At 39.2% G+C, this 20,000-nt stretch overlaps 1 protein-coding gene across 11 annotated transcripts in view; it reads right to left on the bottom strand.

The window, feature by feature from the left end:
• LOC115224206 (paxillin) overlaps positions 1-20,000 on the bottom strand; it is a 318,064-nt gene that overhangs the window by 14,451 nt on the left and 283,613 nt on the right. For 7 of the 11 annotated variants that reach the window (XM_036513185.1, XM_036513184.1, XM_029794976.2 and 4 more), the window contains one exon: positions 15,580-15,775. In XM_036513185.1, coding sequence (XP_036369078.1) covers positions 15,580-15,775 — 196 coding nt within the window. Of the gene's footprint in view, positions 1-15,579; positions 15,776-18,799; positions 19,735-20,000 lie in introns of all 11 variants that reach the window. The other 4 variants (XR_005003759.1, XR_005003760.1, XR_003882858.2 and 1 more) reach the window with 1 other exon arrangement.

Raw genomic sequence — 20,000 nt, 5'->3', positions numbered from 1 at the left:
CAAGCGATGTTGGGGGGACAAACACAGACACACAAACATACACACTTCTTTCAGTTTCCGTCTCCCAAATCCACTCACAAGGCTTTGGTCAGCCTGAGGCTATAGTAGAAGACACTTGCCCAAGGTGCCACGCAGTGGGACTGAACCCGGAACCATGTGGTTCGTAAGCAAGCTACTTACCTATACTACTGCCACCCTCTTAGTCATCAGTATATTTTGTGTTACCACGGAAACCCTCCTTTCAGTCTGTGTTGATGTTATGTAGTGAGATAACAGACAGCAGAGTGTTCGCTCCAGGATGTAGGCCTGGGCAAGGCTAGTATGAAACATCAACATTTGTCCAAGCCACATCTCCCCTTTCTGTGCCCAGATGTCATCTAGGAGAAGGGCAAGTGGACAAAAAGTCAACACACCTTGGCCTCAGTCTCATCATAGGAGTTCATACACCTGGCACTCCATCAGATACAATGATAAGTATTCCAGTCAAGCCAAACAACTAAACAGCCTGCTCATAAAATTATTAACATGCAGGTGATAGAAAAAAAATAATAATAATGAAATTATTGTATACAGTGCTCAGGTGCACCACAACTTGTCGGAAAGTGCGTATAAAGTATATGCAGTAATGTACAAATGCCTGGAAAGCGAACAGTGTATGAGTCAGATACATGCTTGCGTGTGTATGGAGGGGAGAAAATCAGGTGTAGTTTTGGCGAATCTCTCAGGAAGCATGGAAGTTTTGAAGGATGCAGTGCTCCAACAACTAACAACTGATGCCGGCAGTTTGTTCCAAGCTTCAGCAACTCTCAGCATGAAAAAATGTTTCCTAAAGTCATGGGAGCTGTGCTGTTTTCTGACTTAGTAAATATGTCCACGGGTGTTAGACAGGTGGAGTTCGAAAAGGTGCTCAGAGTTATTGTTTGTAAGATGGTTGATAATTTTATGGGTATCTGCCAAGTCAGCTGCCAGATGAGTACTCCGCAGGCTGGTATACTCTGACACAGTTTTCAGGCAGATTCAGCATGACACATTGTGATAAGGGCTGGCCTTTTAAATTACAGGTACGACTCATTTTTGTCAGCCGAGAGGACGGGAGCAAAATGAAATAAAGTATCTTGCTCTAGGACACAATGTGCCACCAGGAATTGAACTCACAACCTCACAATTTCGAGCTGAATATCCTAATCACTAAGCCACACATTTTCACATAACAGGAGTTCACAGGATAAAATTGAAGGCTTCAGACTCCCTTAAGGACTCCCTTAAGGACTCCCTTAAGGACTCCCTTAAGGATTCCAGTTTCTAATTTGGAAATTAACTTAACCACATTATTTTATTTTTTTTACTTATTTCAGGCATTTGACCATGGCCATGCTGGAGTACTAAGGGTTTCTTAGTTGAAGACATCGACCCCAGGACTTATTCTTCGTAAGCCTAGTACTTATTTTATCGGTCTCTTTACCAAACCACTAAGTTATGGGGATGTGAACACATCAACATTGGTTGTCAAACAATGGGGCAGGAAGGGCAAACACAAAGACACACACACATAAATATACAAACATATATATACATGTATATATATATATATATATATATATATATATATATATATATATATATATATATATACAACAGGCTTCTTTCAGTTTCCATCTACCAAATCCATTCACAAGGCTTTGGTAGGCCCAAGGCCATAGTAGAAGACACCTGCCTAAGGTGCCATGCAGTGGGACTGAACCCGGAACCATGTGGTTGGGAAGCAAGCTTCTTACCACACAGCCATGCCTGTACTTATAAACTGATGAAGATGCGTGGCTTGGTTGTTAGGGTGTCAAACTAGTAACAGTTAGATCAAGGTTTCGATTCCTGGACTAAGCAGTGCATTATGTTGTGTTCTTGAGCAAAACACTGCATTTCACAGTTGTTCCAATTCACTCAGCTGCTGATGAGTAATGGAGGAATGCTGTGATCTCATGGAAAATAGGTAACTAGATGAGTCTTGGGGCTCAAGACAAAACTACTACTACTACTCAATTGCAAGGCAAAGTTGGCTTCAGTCGGATTTGAATTCAGAAACTAAGGAGCTGAAGTCAATATGGCTAGGTATTTTGTCAGGTAAGTCGGTCACAGCTGGCAGAAATGTTAGCACGCCAGGTGAAATACTTAGCAGTATTTTGTATGCCGCTACGTTCTGAGTTCAAATTCCGCCAAGGTCGACTTTGCCTTTCATCCTTTCGGGGTCGATTAAATAAGTACCAGTTACGTACTGGGGTCGATATAATCGACTTAATACGTCTGCCTGTCCTTGTTTGTCCTCTCTGTGTTTAGCCCCTTGTGGGTAGTAAAGAAAAAGCTATTTTGTCAGATGCGCCAATGATTTTGGCCATTATCACTACCACCATCACCACCACCACTATGACCTGAACAACAACCAACAGCAGCAACCACCACCACCTCAATCAATACTGTGTATATCAGTTTACAATGTGGCAATAAAGATCTAATTAAGACCCAGAACACATAGGCGTCATTGTTTAACTGAATCTGTTGGATGTGCACTGAATGTGCAGCAGAATGAATTTGCATCACAAACATGTAACAGATTAATGAAGAGAGAGAGAGAGGAAGAAGTGAGAACTAACAGGAAGACTACCACTACTAAAACTGCTACCAATACAATGAACACCACTCCTGCAACCACCATTACCTATTTCTTTACTACCCACAAGGGGCTAAACAGAGGGGACAGACAAAGGCATTAAGCCGATTACATCGACCCCAGTGTGTAACTGGTACTTATTTAATCGACCCCGAAAGGATGAAAGGCAAAGTCGACCTTGGCGGAATTTGAACTCAGAACGTAACGGCAGACGAAATATGGCTATGCATTTCGCCCGGCATGCTAACGTTTCTGCCAGCTCGCTGCAATAACCAATGCTAATGCCACTCTCACCATAATGACCACCAATATCACCACTGCTACAACTCCTACTACAACCAACACCACTACAGCTATCAAAACTACCACCACCAATACACTTACCCACACTACCAATACATTTACTACTACAGCTATCAAAACCACTTCCACCACCAATACTACTGCAACCCCTGCCACTACAACAACCATGACTGGTATAACCTTCACCTCATAGAGCCCCCCAAGATCACAACCACCACCAACACAAACCATTGCTACTGTGAGTACCACCCCTGTAGAAACCAACACTACAATCACCCCTACCTATTTCTTTACTACCTACAAGGGGCTAAACACAGAGAGGACAAACAAGGACAGACAAACGGATTAAGTCAATTACATCGACCCCAGTGCGTAACTGGTACTTAATTTATTGACCCCGAAAGGATGAAAGGCAAAGTCGACCTCGGCGGAATTTGAACTCACAACGTAACAGCAGATGAAATACCACTAAGCATTTTGCCTGGCGTGCTAACGATTCTGCCAGCTCGCCGCAATAACCAATGCTAATGCCACTCTCACCATAATGACCACTGCCACAACTACTACAACCAACACCACTACAGCTATCAAAACCACTTCTACCACCACCACCACCACCACCACTACTGCAACCCCTGCCACTACAACAACCATGACTGGTATAACCTTCACCTCATAGAGCCACCAACACAAACCACTGCTTCTGTGAATACCACCCCTGTAGAAACCAACACTACAATCACCCCTACCATTGCAATCCAACAATAATCAATGCTAATGCCAATATCACCACTAGAACTACTACCACCACTACCACCATAACTGCAGCCAACACCACTGCAATCACCCCCACTACTAGAACCAATTCCACTACCACCATCCTTTAGAGATATCAGACAGTGCAGTACTTTTGTTTATAATGTTATGATAATGTTTTAATCGGTTCAGTGGTAGAAACTGCTTCAGGCGACAGTCAAAGACTTGGTTAGATTGATGGAACTAATGTAGTGTTTGGATATCTGTAGGAAGGAAGGGGGTGGTTGGAGGGGGGGGGGAGAAACGGGGACATGAGGGGGAAGGGAAGAGAACCAGGAGGGAGGAAGAAGGGAAATTCTTGCAACAGTGTGAAGTTTTACTCAAAGACACCCAAAGACCAGATGGTGGTATTAAGATGTGTGTGTGTATGTGTGTGTGTTTTAAAGAGATTTGTTGTGTAAGACTGGAAGAATGAAAGAAGGTACAAAATAAAATGGAAAACAAAACAAAGTTGCAGTTTTACCTTGTATTTCTATCTGTCAGGGTTACAGCCCCTTCTTTCCCAATTTCCTGAAGAAGAGACTGTAAGCCCAAAATATAGAACTACAAGGTAAAAACTACAACTTAGTTTAGTTTTTCTTTTCCTTTTGTAATTTACTTCGTATCTTCTTGTTTTACACCAACCTTACACTGCATATCTCTTTAACCCTTTTGTTACTGTATTTCTGTTGAGATGGTCTGTGTTTCTTTCAATTACTTTAAATATAGCAAAGAATTTAGTGAAATAACTTAGTTATCATTCAGCTAGTGTTAGGAACATAAATTGTGTCTGAGGTTTGGTGGAAGATTTTAATTCAAATCTTATGAAAACAAGACATATTTACTTAGAGCCAGAGCCGGTTTCAGCCGGGTTGGTAACGAAAGGGTTAAAGTTATACCACACAATGCTTCATCAAAAAGTACATACATACATACATATATACATACATGCGTGTGTGTATGTATTGAGCTCCAAATATCTTTGACAAAGTTTCTACACACATATGTGCAAATGTGTGCACAAACACACACACGTGTATTATATTTATATTACATATATATTTCACATTATACTTAAAAGTTATGCTTGGTGCTGGAATTTTCCTCTCAAGTCGAATATAATAAACTACTCCAAATCCTTGTTAAAGTCTCCATGTAAGTGGAGACAGGATGGGTGGTTTGTACTGGCATCAAGTTATATAAGTTGTAATAATGAAATCAAATCAAACAGTGATATTTTGAAAGCATTTAATATGAACATTTCAGATCTCTGCAAAATATATAATAGGAAATATTATATTCAAAGTATTTTGGAAATGTATTAACTCTTTTACTCTTTCTACTTGTTTCAGTCATTTGACTGTGGCCATGCTGGAGTACCGCCTTTAGTCGAGTAAATCGACCCCAGGACTTATTCTTTGTAAGCCTAGAACTTATTCTATCAGTCTCTTTTGCCGAACCGCTAAGTTACAGGGATGTAAACACACCAGCATCGGTTGTCAAGAGATGTTGGGGGGACAAACACAGACACACAAACATACACACACATTCACACACACATACATATATACGACGAGCTTCTTTCAGTTTCCATTTACCAAATCCACTCACAAGGCTTTGGTTGGCCCGAGGCTATAGTAGAAGACACTTGCCCAAGGTGCCACACAGTGGGACTGAACCCAGAACCATGTGGTTTGTAAGCAAGCTACTTACCACACAGCCACTCCTACGCCTATAGTAGTGGTTGTGTGCTATAACTAAGGAAGGTTTTACAAACTGGGGTGCATTTCCTACTGTTTGTTTCACAGATATGAAATGTATGAATTAAATGTTTTCAAAACATCATTTGGTTTAACTTCATTATATATATATATATAGTTAATTAATAAAACATATATGAGAAAAGAGAGAGAGCGCGAGGTAATTATGTGGATAAACAAATTAGACACATTAACCCTTTAGTGTTCACATTATTCTGCCAAAGTTAATGCTTCTTTATTCACATTGTTTTGAACTAATCATGCATTATCTTGTAGTTATGAGATTTTGATGAGGTAGCTGTTAATTTTTAAAACGATATTGTAGGGTTGGTGTGAACATAAGACAGGTAGGATACTTTTGGCCGGATATGACCAGTTTAAACACTAAAGGGTTAAATATATTAGATACAACAGTTTGGGTATGAAATACAAAATATGTATACAAGCAAAATGAGAGAAAGCAAAAAAAGTGGAGACTTTCAGACGTTGAATTTTTAAGTATATAGATATTTATATTAATAAATCCTACTAACAGAGTACAAACAACAGAGAAAATCAAAAGGGTGGAAGAAAGGTGTTATAAGTCCAACAGCTGTTTCTAGGGGTTCAGAGATCTATCATAATGTTGGTAGATGTGGTTCATCATAATAAGCAATGCAACCGTGTGTGTGTGTGTGTGTGAAAATCAAATGAGATGGTCTGACCATATTGTTCGAATGGCAAATGAATGCACACCCAAACAGCTGTTTTATGTGAGCTTGCAGAGGGGAAAACGCAACCAGTGTAAACCTAAAAAAGAGGTTTAAGGACAGCATAAGGACTACCATGAAGTTACTTGGAATAGATCCAAAAGCCATAGAAACCCTTGCTTTAGGGTGAGCTGGATGGCAAACGAAAGTGTGCAGTGGAGTGAAAGCTTTTGGGGAGGCTGGGATGACACATGCAAGTCTCGAGAGAGATTTAAAGAAGAATGGTGTGATTGAGAAGGTGAATGTCAGTGACATTTTTGTGTGCACAGTTTGTGACAGACCAGGTCTTTCTTTTGCTGGGCCCAAATCTCATTTGAAAAATGAACCTTCACCAACTACTCTACCTATATATCTATGCACACCTTTCAATGCCATGCATGGGTCTGCGGATAAAGACAAAAGCAAAACCAAAAAAAATCTATGTGTGTGTGTACATATATATATTCTTTTATTTGTTCCAGTCATTTGACTGCGGCCATGCTGGAGCACCACCTAAACACACACACACACACACATAATGGGAATTTAAAGAGTGGATTGTAAAAGATGGACAGATGGGGGAGAGTTGAGAGAGGGGTAAGAAAGAAGGAGAGACAAAGTGGTGAAAGTTGAATGAGGAAGTTATGTTAGGGGAATGTATGTGGGGGGAAAGATAAGTGAGGGAAGGTGAGTGAAGAAAGATGAGTGAGGGAAGGTGAGTGAAGGAAGATGAGTGAGGGAAAGGTATATGAAGGAAATGTGAGAGTGGGAATGATAAGTGAGGGGAAAGGTGAGTGAAGGGTAAGGTGAGTGAAAGATGAGAAATGGGAAAGGTCAGTGAGAGATGAGTGAGGAAACATTGAGTGAGGGTTAATTGCATGTGCATTATACAAGACGTGTGAGGGAAAAGGTCAGTGAGCCAAAGATGAGTGAGACAAGATTGTATGAGGTAAAGATGAGTGAGGCAAGATGAGCGAGGCAAATATGAGTGATGGATAAGCTGAGTGAAGAAGAGTTGAATTAACGAAAGTGGAGTAAAGGAAAATTGACTGAGTGAGGGGAAAATTGAGGGTGATAAAAACAAGAGAGTGCTGAGTGAAAGAAATTTGAGTAAAACATTGAGTGAGAAGAGAATCAAAGGAATTAAATGTTGAGTGTGATAAAAATGAGACAAAGTTGAGTGAGAGTGAGAGAAATTTGAATGAAAGAAAAAGTGCCAAAAAAAAAAAAAAGCAGTAGGAACAGAGCTGAGTGAGACAGAGTTGAGTGAGACACAGTTGAGTGAGACTTAATGTAATGTCAACTCACCAAGAGAGATACAGGAATGTCGTAAGTATTATCCATATTTTGTGAGAGACAATAGTACGGAATGGTTCAGGTGACCACCACCACTGACAAAGCAGCAGCAAGCAAGCAACCAACCAACCGGTACACGGTTCCTGCCAGCGTAGACTGAAGCAGTAACCGATTCTGTCCAAGAACTGCAGGCACACACACACACACACACATAATACACTAAACCAATTATACCATAAACCACAAGTGGCCATAAGTAGCAGAACACACACACACACACTCACACACACACACACATGTACAGACAGACACATGCAGAGACAAACAGCCAGATGTTGTTATTGTTGTTGCTGCTGTTATCTTTCCCTTACCGCCCCACACTCCACCCGTTTCCATGCCCTTCTTTCTCACTCCCTCTCTCTCTCTCTCTCATCTCCATCACTTCTTTATTTAGCAACAAGACAGGATGATGTCTATCAAAAGAAGTAACAAAGAAAGATTATTTCTCTCTTCCCACCACCACCACCACCACCACCACCGTGTCCCTATCCTTCTCTCTTTCCCTTTCACCCCCATCTCTATTTCTTGGTGTCTTTCATCATACCAACCAACCACCACCACCACCACCACCATCACTAGTGTCTCTCTCTCTCTCTCTTCCATTTCCAAATTTCATGTTAAATTTGGCTATTTTGAGATTTTTATTTTTGCCACATTTCCTGCTTTCTACAAAGAATATATATATATGTATGTACGTATGTATGTGAATGCTTCTATGCATATGTAGGTGTGTACTGTATACATATATATATATATATCGTTTCGTTTAGCGTCCGCTTTTCATGCTATATATATATATATATATTTATGTATATATGAGTCAGACTCTGTGCATGTGCACACATGAACCCGTACTCACACGTACACACTCATAAGCATTCTCATATCTTAAAGTGTTGAAGTTTGTAGATGAGAAAATGTAGAAGTCATATATAATATGAATACATACGAGAGATGAGTTAACACACGCATACAAACCCATTTGCACAGATAAACATTGTGTGTGTGTCTGTGTACATGTGTATATATATATCTATATTTATATATAAGAGGGTTTTATTTTTAGTTTTCTATGTGCTCATAGTTCAGATAGGTTTATCTGATTCCAGATTATATAGGAAGAAGGAAGTAACGAATATTTATATATATATATATATATATATATATATATATATATATAATATATATATATGTATATTATTATATGTGGTATATATATATATATATAACGGACGTTAACTGATGATGAATATATATACATATTTGTGTGTGTGTGTATACACATATGTGTGTGTTTATATATATATGTGGTGTGTGTGTGTGTGTGTATACATATAGATATAGGTTTTTGGTTAACAAAAGATGGAAGATATAAGAATTTTTATTAAACCCTACAATTGTTTCGACTCATCTAGCATTGGTCCCTAATGGCTGGGATACTTAACAGCTAGCTCAGGAGCATCAGACAGTGCAGATGTGTGTCAGTTTGGGTGACAAATAGATGTAACTCGTTAGAATTACAGTTCCGCAATGTGTCTTCTCAGTGGGCACTGCCTTGAAGGGCTTAGTTGAATAATACTTATTTTTAAAGTCTGGTACTCATTCTATCAGTCACTTTTGCTGAATTGCTATGTTACAGGGACATAAACAAACAAACATTGCTTGTCGAGTAGTGGTGGGGAGCAAACGCAGCACAAAGACGCACAGATATATACATACTCTTTACTCTCTCTCTCTCTTTTACTTGTTTCAGTCATTTGACTGTGGCCATGCTGGAGCACCGCTTTTATTAGTCGAGCAAATCGACCCCAGGACCTATTCTTTGTAAGCCTAGTACTTATTCTATCGGTCTCTTTTGTCGAACCGCTAAGTAAAGGGGGACGTAAACATACCAGCATCAGTTGTCAAGTGATGTTGGGGGGACAAATACAGACACACAAACACACACACATATAATATATAATATATATATATATATATATATATATATATATATACACGACAGGCTTCTTTCAGTTTCCGTCCGCCAAATCCACTCACAAGGCTTTGGTCAGCCGAGACTGTAGTAGAATTGCCCAAGGTGCCACGCAGTGGGACTGAACCCAGAACCATGTAGTTGGTAAGCAAGCTACTTGAGCTTCTTTCAGTTTTTGGCTACCAAATACACTCACAAGGCTTAGGTCATCTCGAGGCTATTATAGTGAAAGACCAGAGCCCAAGATGCCTTGGGACTGAACCAGGAACTGAATGGATAGGAAGCAAACTTCTTACCACTCAGCCACGCTTGCGATTCTTAATAACGAAAAATATATAGACTGATGCTTGAGTTTTATTTTCCTGCCTGCATCACCAAACACACACACACACACGCATGCACACATATATATGAGAGAAATAAAGAGAGAGAGAGAGAGAGAGAGAGAGAGAGAGAGAGAGAGAGAGAGAGAGAGAGAGAGAGAGAGAGAGAGAAAGAGTGAAAGGAAACAGGGGTTGCAACATAAATATAACTAAACAACAAAAAATTTTTTTAGAATCGTCCCCAACACACCCAATCCCAGTCTATGACCAGTAGAAATTTGAGGAGGGTGAGTAAAGAAGTAGAACTTTTGTTACTTATGACTAATTAGTTCTGGTCATTCATTAGTCAGTTGCCACCTTGAGGTGAGAGACATATTAGAACCATCATCATTATAATAATCTTCATATACATACACATATATATCTGTATATATGCACACATTCAAATATACATACATACACAAGTATATCATCATCATCATTTAACGACCATTGTCCTCAGTGGTCACAGCCCATGTTTCACTGCCATGTAGTATAGCTGCTTGCACACACACACATTACACACGTGTATGTGTATATATATATATATATATTATATATATATATATACACACATACATACATACATAGGTACATACCATTATTACTATCATCACAATATTATTATCATCATTAGGGTGATTTTGCCTTTCGTCCTTTGAGGGTCAATAAAATAAGTACCAGTTGAGTACTGGGGTTGATGTAATCAACTAGACCACCCCTCCCCTAAAATTTCAGGCTTTGTGCATATAGCAGAAATTATTATTGTTGGCAGAATTGTTACCTCACCAGGCAAAATGCTTACTGGCATTTTTCCAACTTCACATTATGAGTTCAATAGTCACAAGGATTGACTCTGATCCTTTTGGGGCTGATAAATAAGTACCACTCATGCACTGGGGTTAATATAACTGACATACTTCCTCCACCAAAATTGCAGGCCTTGTGCCAAAATTTGAAACCATTATTGTTGTTGAATTTGGGTAAAGCTATTTTAGCAAAGAGAAACACCTTCACTGTATATGTATCTCTTACTGGTATAAATGGTATAATACTTATAATATAATGGTATAATATTTATATTGGTATAAATGGTATAATATACTTACTGGTATAAATGACCCAACCAAGATACAACAAACATTCCAACACAAAAAATAAATACAAAAACGAGATATTATTATTATTATTATGGATGTGGCAGATTAACCCGGGCCTTTGTGTGGGTTTTTCCCCTGAGTTACCCAAGGTGGTGTCCCACCTCATTGAGAGGGAACTTTACTTTTTGAAATTTTATTTTCATATTGATTATATAAACACAGGTGTGACTGTATGATTAAAAAGCTTGCTTCCGAACTACATGGTGTGGGGTTCAGTCCCACAGCATGGCATTTTGATTGACCTGCACTGGAAGAAGGAATACTAATTTCACCTAGGTGGAATCTGAACTCAGAACATAAAATAGCCAGAACAAATACCAACAAAGTACTTTGATGGTTTTGCCATATATTACAAGTGAGATGTGGATTCTTAACCCTTTCGTTACCAACCCGGCCAAAACCAGCTCTGGCTCTGTAGTACAAATGTCTTGTTTTCATAAGTTTTGAATTAAAATCTTCCACCAAACCTTAGTCACAATTTATGTTCCTAACTCTAGCTGAATGATAACTGAGTTATTTTACTAAATTCTTTGTTATACTCTTTACTCTTTCTCTCTTTTACTCTTTTACTTGTTTCAGTCATTTGACTGCGGCCATGCTGGAGCACCGCCTTTAGTCAAGCAAATCGACCCCGGGACTTATTATTTGTAAGCCCAGTACTTATTCTATCGGGCTCTTTTGCCGAACCACTAAGTGACGGGGACGTAAACACACCAGCATCGGTTGTCAAGCAATGCTAGGGGGACAAACACACACACACACAAACACATACACACACACATATATATATATATATACATATATACGACAGGCTTCTTTCAACTTCCGTCTACCAAATCCACTCACAAGGCATTGGTTGGCCCGGGGCTATAGCAGAAGACAACTTGCCCAAGATGCCATGCAGTGGGACTGAACCCGGAACCATGTGGTTGGTTAGCAAGCTACTTACCACACAGCCACTCCTTGCGCCTATTTAAAATAATTGAAAGAAACACAGAGCATCTCAAAATAAATCCAGTAACGAAAGGGTTAAGTGAGAAGACAGTAATTCTGAATAAGAACTGATGCAGCATAAAGGAAATGGTGGTGGTGGTGGTGGTGGGGATCCCTTTAGTTGTGGTGGTGGTGGTACAATAAAATTCACTCAATCCACACAGTGTAAGACACACAACATCAACAACAAAGATGACAGATTTCCTCTGTTGCTGTAAGAGGCAAAATGATGCAGCTGGGTGCAGAGTGATGAAACCCACCCAAACCATTCCAGCACTGGAGGGGGAAACAGAAAAAAAAAACTGCCATAAAATGCTGATGCAGCTGACGACGACGATGATGATGATGATGGTGGTGACGATGATGGTGATGATGATGACGATGATGATGATAGTGATGATGATGATGATGGTGACGATGATGATGATGGGTGGTGATGGTGGTGGTGATGATGTTGATGATGGTGATGATGATGATGATGATGATGATGAAGATGGTGATGATGATGATGGGTGGTGATGATGATGGTGGTGATGATGATGACGATGATGATGACGGTGATGATGATGATGACGGTGATGATGATGATGACGGTGATGATGATGATGACGGTGATGATGATGGTGATGATGATGATGATGGTGATAATGATGTTGACGATGGTTATGATGATGATGGTGATGAAGACGATGATGATGGTGGTGGTGATGATGATGGTGAGGATGATGACGATGATGATGGTGATGATGACGATGATGATGATGGTGATGATGACGATGATGATGGTTATGATGATGATGATGATGATGACGATGGTGGTGATGATGATGACGATGACGGTGATGATGATGATGATGATGACGATGATGGTGATGATGACGATGATGATGGTGATGATGACGATGACGGTGATGATGATGATGACGATGATGATGACGATGACGGTGATGATGATGATGATGATGATGATGATGATGATGATGCAATATACATTTGTGTGTGTTTGAGTGTGTCCTGTTTACACTAAGTCGTTATGCCTTCAACACGGTTTGTTTACTAAAACAACGAGATCAACATTTACATGCCACGGGAAACCAAGTAGGACCAGCTGGGACATAAAACAAGGGAAAGGATTGGCTGCTGACGATTGCAACTCCTCAGCATTCACATACATTATACACAGATAAGCACACACCCGTATTGTGTGTATATAAACAATATAAACACCTGATATATATGTGTGTGTGCTTATATATATAAATATATATACTAGCAAACGCTCCTCATCCATTGGACGGTTTGTATAGGTGAAGAGGGTTAACTTGGATGGTGCTAAGTTATAGAAATGTTTGGTGAGTGTATAAGGGGTTGTTACTTTCGGTTAGGGCTTTGTGTGTCTGTGTTTGTCCCCCTAGCATTGCTTGACAACCAATGCTGGTGTGTTTATGTCCCCGTCACTTAGCGGTTCGGCAAAAGAGACCGATAGAATAAGTACTGGGCTTACAAAGAATAAGTCCCGGGGTCGAGTTGCTCGATTAAAGGCGGTGCTCCAGCATGGCCGCAGTCAGAATGACTGAAACATTCTTGAGATGTTAAAACTGTTGACTGTTTCTTCTAAATAAGGAAAACTGATTGATAGTGAATCTTAAAACACTGTAAACCTTTTCAAAATTGTCATAAGGCGCAGGAGTGGCGGTGTGGTAAGTAGCTTGCTTACCAACCACATGGTTCCGGGTTCAGTCCCACTGCGTGGTACCTTGGGCAAGTGTCTTCTACTATAGCCTCGGGCCGACCAAAGCCTTGTGAGTGGATTTGGTAGACGAAAACTGAAAGAAGCCCATCGTATATATGTATATATATATGTATGTGTGTGTATGTTTGTGTGTCTGTGTTTGTCTCCCTAGCATTGCTTGACAACCGATGCTGGTGTGTTTACATTGCCCTCACTTAGCGGTTTGGCAAAAGAGACCGATAGAATAAGTACTGGGCTTACAAAGAATAAGTCCCGGGGTCTAGTTGCCACAGCATGGCCACAGTCAAAATGACTGAAACAAGTAAAAAGAGAAAGAGAAAGGCCAATGAAATGAAGGAAAGCTGTTCAGCCCACAATATATGCAACTCCCAGTGGAATCAGACATCATAATTAACCTTAAACTGTTGGCACTCAAACACTTTCACATTAGGATAAGCACAATGTGCTCTTCCATAGTACATACCTCATTTTGACACCTATCCGTCAGACTGAACACTGTTTTATCTCCAAAGTGAATATTGCAAATGATATTTAAGCAATAAACAGTTCTTCGGCTTTTGCATTTGATGACTGTTGCACAAACTCACATAAAGAATCTTGCAAACCAAATCCGAAAGCGAAATATATACTCTTTTACTTGTTTCAGTCATTTGACTGCGGCCATGCTGGAGCACCACCTTTAGTCGAGCAAATCGACCCCGCGACCTATTCTTTTGTAAGCCCAGTACTTATTCTATCGGTCTCTTTTGCCGAACTGCTAAGTGACGGGGACATAAACACACCAGCATCGGTTGTCAAGCAATGCTAGGGGGACAAACACAGACACACAAACATACACAGGCATATATATATATACATATATACGACAGGCTTCTTTCAGTTTCTGTCTACCAAATCCACTCACAAGACTTTGGTCGGCTGGGGCTATAGCAGAAGACACTTGCCCAAGATGCCACGCAGTGGGACTGAACCCGGAACCATGTGATTGGTTAGCAAGCTACTTACCACATATTTTATTATATAATTAATTTGGAGCCGTTAATGACTACAAGAAGTTTGCTCCATTCCATATGCTTGACTTCAAACCAAATCCTCCACTACACCCTGTTTGATCATTTGCTTATGGGTCCTGGGACAACTGGTTTTAATTATGGAACACATGTGAAACTATCAAGGGAGAACAAGGATGGGGAGAGGTCACACATACACACATACACACATTGTTGAGTGCAAGAAATAAATATTTTACAATCTTTGATAAACACAAAATATGTTGATTAACTCATATTTTTAAATTGGGAAAATGTGTCTATAATGAAAGTGTCTATATGCAAAAGAGAGAGAGAGAGAGAGGAGAGAGAGAGAGAGAGAGTATTTCTTTATTTACCATAAGGTTGAGAAAAAGAAGGGACAATACGGGGACAGACAAAACAAACGTTGGGGGTCAGGGTATCGAATGAGACGAAACGTATGAATAAACAAACAAAATATATACAATTAAATGAGAATGAGTGATTAACAAAAAAGAGTCGTTGTGTGTGTGTGTGCGCACATGTGCACACGACAAAATCACTGAGTGCATGCATGAGTGTATGTGTGCATTTGTGAGTTAGTGAGCATGTCTGTGAGTGCATTTGTGTGTGTGTACGCACATGCATGTAACTGTTTTTTTCAATTCCACCCATCATCAATATAATTTATAATATAAGAACATTAAACTCAATAGACTTACCCTAAACTCTGAGAGTGAAGCCATTAACTCATCCAGCTCTCGAGTGGCGGTAGAAGCTGTTTGCGGGGACATCATTGGTGTTTCCTGGTAGAGAGGCTGCTGTATATACGTGGCATTTTGGCCATAGACCTGGCCCCCGATCTGTGCGTGCTGACCCACAGTTGTAGCGGCTGAGTTGACCCCTGCCATCTGTCGGCTGTAGGAGAGAAGAGACCAAGAAATGAGGACACTATGCAATGAAAATAACAATATGCGTCTCAAGTGCAACCATTTATGGGTCACCTTGAAAACCACTATGGAATATTCAGCCACCATGCTGAATATATATCTATATCTATCATTCTGTGTGTGTGATGTTACAAAAAGACCAAAAGTCTCTTTAGCTAATCGAGTGCTACTCAACTTGTGAAGCCTTACCACAATACATGTATGTGTGTGTGTGTGTGTGTGTGTGTGTGTGTGTGTGTGTGTGTGTGTTATTTTTTTAAACAGTTTGTGTTGGCCCCTTGCAACATAAAGATTTGTAAGCTCATTACAGGAACCTAGCTAATTGGGCTCCTCTATCTATTTTTATATACGAGTAGTATAGTTTTCATGAAACATTGTCGCATATTTTTAAGCCAAAAGGATTCAAGTTTTAAAAATAATACAAGTTGATACTATTAGCTGGTGTTTCAATATCTCAGGATTAAAGCCTCTTCAAGAAATCTTTGGAGACAAGTTATTTGCTGACTTCTCTGTCCTGTAGTGTGCGTATGAAAGTCAGAGAAGTCAACAAATAATGACTTTACTCCTGAGTTCCTAACCATGAAACATTGGAATTCAAGACAAAACTATTGACATGTATTATTTTTATTACACTGTTTTGGCTTTAAAAAAGAAATATACTCAGAAACATATATGTATGTATATATATATATATACGTACATGTATATATATATATATATGCATACATGTATATATATATATATGCATACATGTATATATATATATATGCATACATGTATATATATATGCATACATGTATATATATATATATATGCATACATGTATATATATACATACATGTGCCGGTGGGATGTAAAAAGTGCCATCTGACTGTGGCCGTTTGCCAGCCTCGCCTGGCACCTGTGCCGGTGGCACGTAAAAAGCACCCACTACACTCACGGAGTGGTTGGCGTTAGGAAGGGCATCCAGCCGTAGAAACACTGCCAGATCTGACTGGGCCTGATGAAGCCTTCCGGCTTCACAGACCCCAGTTGAACCGTCCAACCCATGCTAGCATGGAAAACGGACGCTAAACGATGATGATGATGATATATATATATATATATATATATATAGAAAGAGGGGGATAAAGATTTAAATATATCTATAAGTATATATGTGTGTGTGTGTGCATGTTTGTAGATAGATATACATATATTTATATATAGACTTGTAATATATGTCTCAACAGCAGTGTGTTTGTCTGTGTCAAGACCACCAGACTCCATGCAGCTTATAGCGTTAGAGAAATGTCCAAACTAAAAAACATGTTAGGAAAACAACAGCAGCAAAAAATTGAATAAATAAATAGAAAATATATAATAATAATAATAATAATAATAATAATAATAATAATAATAATAATTGCAAACATCAACAACACTGGCTTAGAACCACAACAATTTTCTTTCCCAGAAAGGGCATGTCGTAGATTTAATCAATACCCCCAATATTTAACTGGTATTTCCATTAAAAAAATTTTTTTTTTTATTATATATCAATATCAACTTCAGCTGGCTGAAAGGGATGTGTGTATATTATATACACAAGTGTAGAAACTTCAGCATGCTGGAAGGGATACGTGTGTGTGTGTGTGTGTGTGTATACATGTTGCAAATAAACCTTGTGGAGATTTGGAACTAAGGGATGTAACTAAATACCAAGCCCAGTGCTTTCCCCACACTGCTTGCAGGAGCAGCAGCAAGTAGGAAACCTCAAAGCAACAAAATTTATAAAAAAAACAAACCAAGAACAGAGGAAAGAGCAAATAAACACAAACAACAAAATACCAAAAATACCTTTTTATGTTTGTGTCAAATGAAAAATATATAAGAAAACGTAAGTGTGAATGTGTGTGAGTATGAATACACACACACACGCATACACATAAAAGTACACACACGCATACATGCACATACCAACAGAAATGAGTTAGGTTTAACCCTTTAGTGTTCGCATTATTCTGCCAAAATTAATCCCTTTTTATCCACATTGCCTCAAACTAATCTGGCATTAATCTTGTAGCTATGAGATTTTGATGAGGTAGCTGTTAATTTTTAAAACGATATTGTAGGGTTGGTGTGAGAGACCAGATCTGGCCAGTTTGAACATAAAACAGGCAGAATACTTCTGGCCGGATATGGCCGGTTTCAATGCTAAAGGGTTAATAAATAAATAAATAATTCAACAACAGCAAAAAAAAAAAAAACAATATCTAATAATTACAACAACAAAAAAAAGCAAACAAAGCAACTAAATATTACAAAAAAAAAATTCAAAACAAAACAAAAAGGAGGAGGAGGTGAGGGTTAAGTGGGAGTGGGAGGAAAGAAACAAACTAGGGAGGGGCACCAGGTGTCCCATAAGAAAGGCAACAATTAAGACCTGAAATTCATGTTAAATGCTGCCTTAAATATGGGACATACTGAGTACATACGTTTGTGTATACATGTGTGTGTATATATGTGGATATACACATATACACACATATTCTACATATATATACTAGCTATATATATATATTATAGGTATGTACCTATATATCATATATATACCTATATATTTTATACATATACTGTATAATATATCATATATATATATATTATAGGTATGTACCTATATATCATATATACCTATATATTTTATACATATACTGTATAATATATTATATATATATATATATTATAGGTATGTACCTATATATCATATATATACCTATATATTTTATACAATATACCGTATAATATATTATTTATATATATATATATGTATATATATATATATGTATAATATATATGTATATAATATATGTATATATATATATATGTATATATATATGTATATGTATATATATATGTATATATATATATATGTATATACATGTTGATTTGTTAAGAATGCAGTTTCAGGTTAAGGCACTTCACTCAGTCATGCACTGGGATGGAATCTAACCTCTGGAAATTGTCCGAAGCAGATGTAGAGGAGTGTTGCTGCATGGAAGAGGTGACAACCTCTTGTTGCTGCTGTTGTGTTGTTGTTGTTGTTGTTCGGAGACACTAGATTCATAGTGTTGCGAGCTCTGGAAGGGTGATAACACCTGGTAACCAGGGCTGGAGTCCTGCTGCTGCTGCTGATACTGCTGTTGCTGCTGCTGATAATAACTGTCCGCTTGACCAGTGCCGATCTGCAGCGGAATCGGCTGCGCTGAAGGAGCTAGGGGCGGTGGCGGTGGGCAGGGAAAACCCTGGGACACGTCACTGTGCTCAATCTTCTTGTAGATGTGACTCTGCTCGGACTTTGTCTCGTAGCTCTGCTGGACAGGGAACGGCGGAGCGCTCATGTCCGCAACAGGCAGGCCCTGGCCCTGGCCCTGGCCCTGACCCTCACTCTGCATTTTGTTACTCATCATCATCATCATCAAGGGGGGCTGTTGAAGCTGCGGCAGTTGGTGGTGTTGTTGTTGTTGTTGCAATGTCGATGAAGACATGGCATATTTCTCTGACCGCTCCATCGTCGACTGTTCACTCTTCTGCATCACTTCAGATTTCGAGTCGGTGCTCTCCAGCTTCGAGTAACTCTGGGAACTCTTTGATTCCATTTGCTCGGAAATCACTGGAGCCGGTCCGAGAGGATGGACAGGCACAAAGGCAGATGGGACGTCAACGAGGCCGCCTGTGAATGCAGTCGTACTGCAAGCGTCATCTGCTGATGTGCTATGGGTTGACACCGAAGATGATTTGACCGTCTCCGATGACTGGAAACTGCTGTAGTTGCCGTCCGAAGTGGAGGACTGCATGCTTTGCTTCGTCACTGCAGATTCCATGTGGGGAAACCCGGGGAAAGGTTGAGAAAGAGGAAGTGAAGATGGTGGTAGTGGTGGAGGAGGCCTGACAAAAAAAGGAAGGTCAACAAAGGAAAATGGATTAAATTAAAAGGAAAATAATAATAATAATAATAATAATAATAATAATAATAATAATAATGGAAATAAAGATAATGCAAATAAGGCAAATAAAAATAATGCAAATGATAAGAATGAAAATAGTAATAATAATACTTTCTATTATAGGCATAAAGCCTGAAAGTTTGGCGGAGTGGGATTGGTTGATAAGATCGACCCCAGTGTACAACTGGTACTTATTTTATCAACCCT

The sequence above is a fragment of the Octopus sinensis genome, linkage group LG25, assembly GCF_006345805.1.
Source record: "Octopus sinensis linkage group LG25, ASM634580v1, whole genome shotgun sequence".
NCBI lineage: Eukaryota > Metazoa > Mollusca > Cephalopoda > Octopoda > Octopodidae > Octopus > Octopus sinensis.
This window is presented reverse-complemented; position numbering and strand designations above follow the sequence as displayed.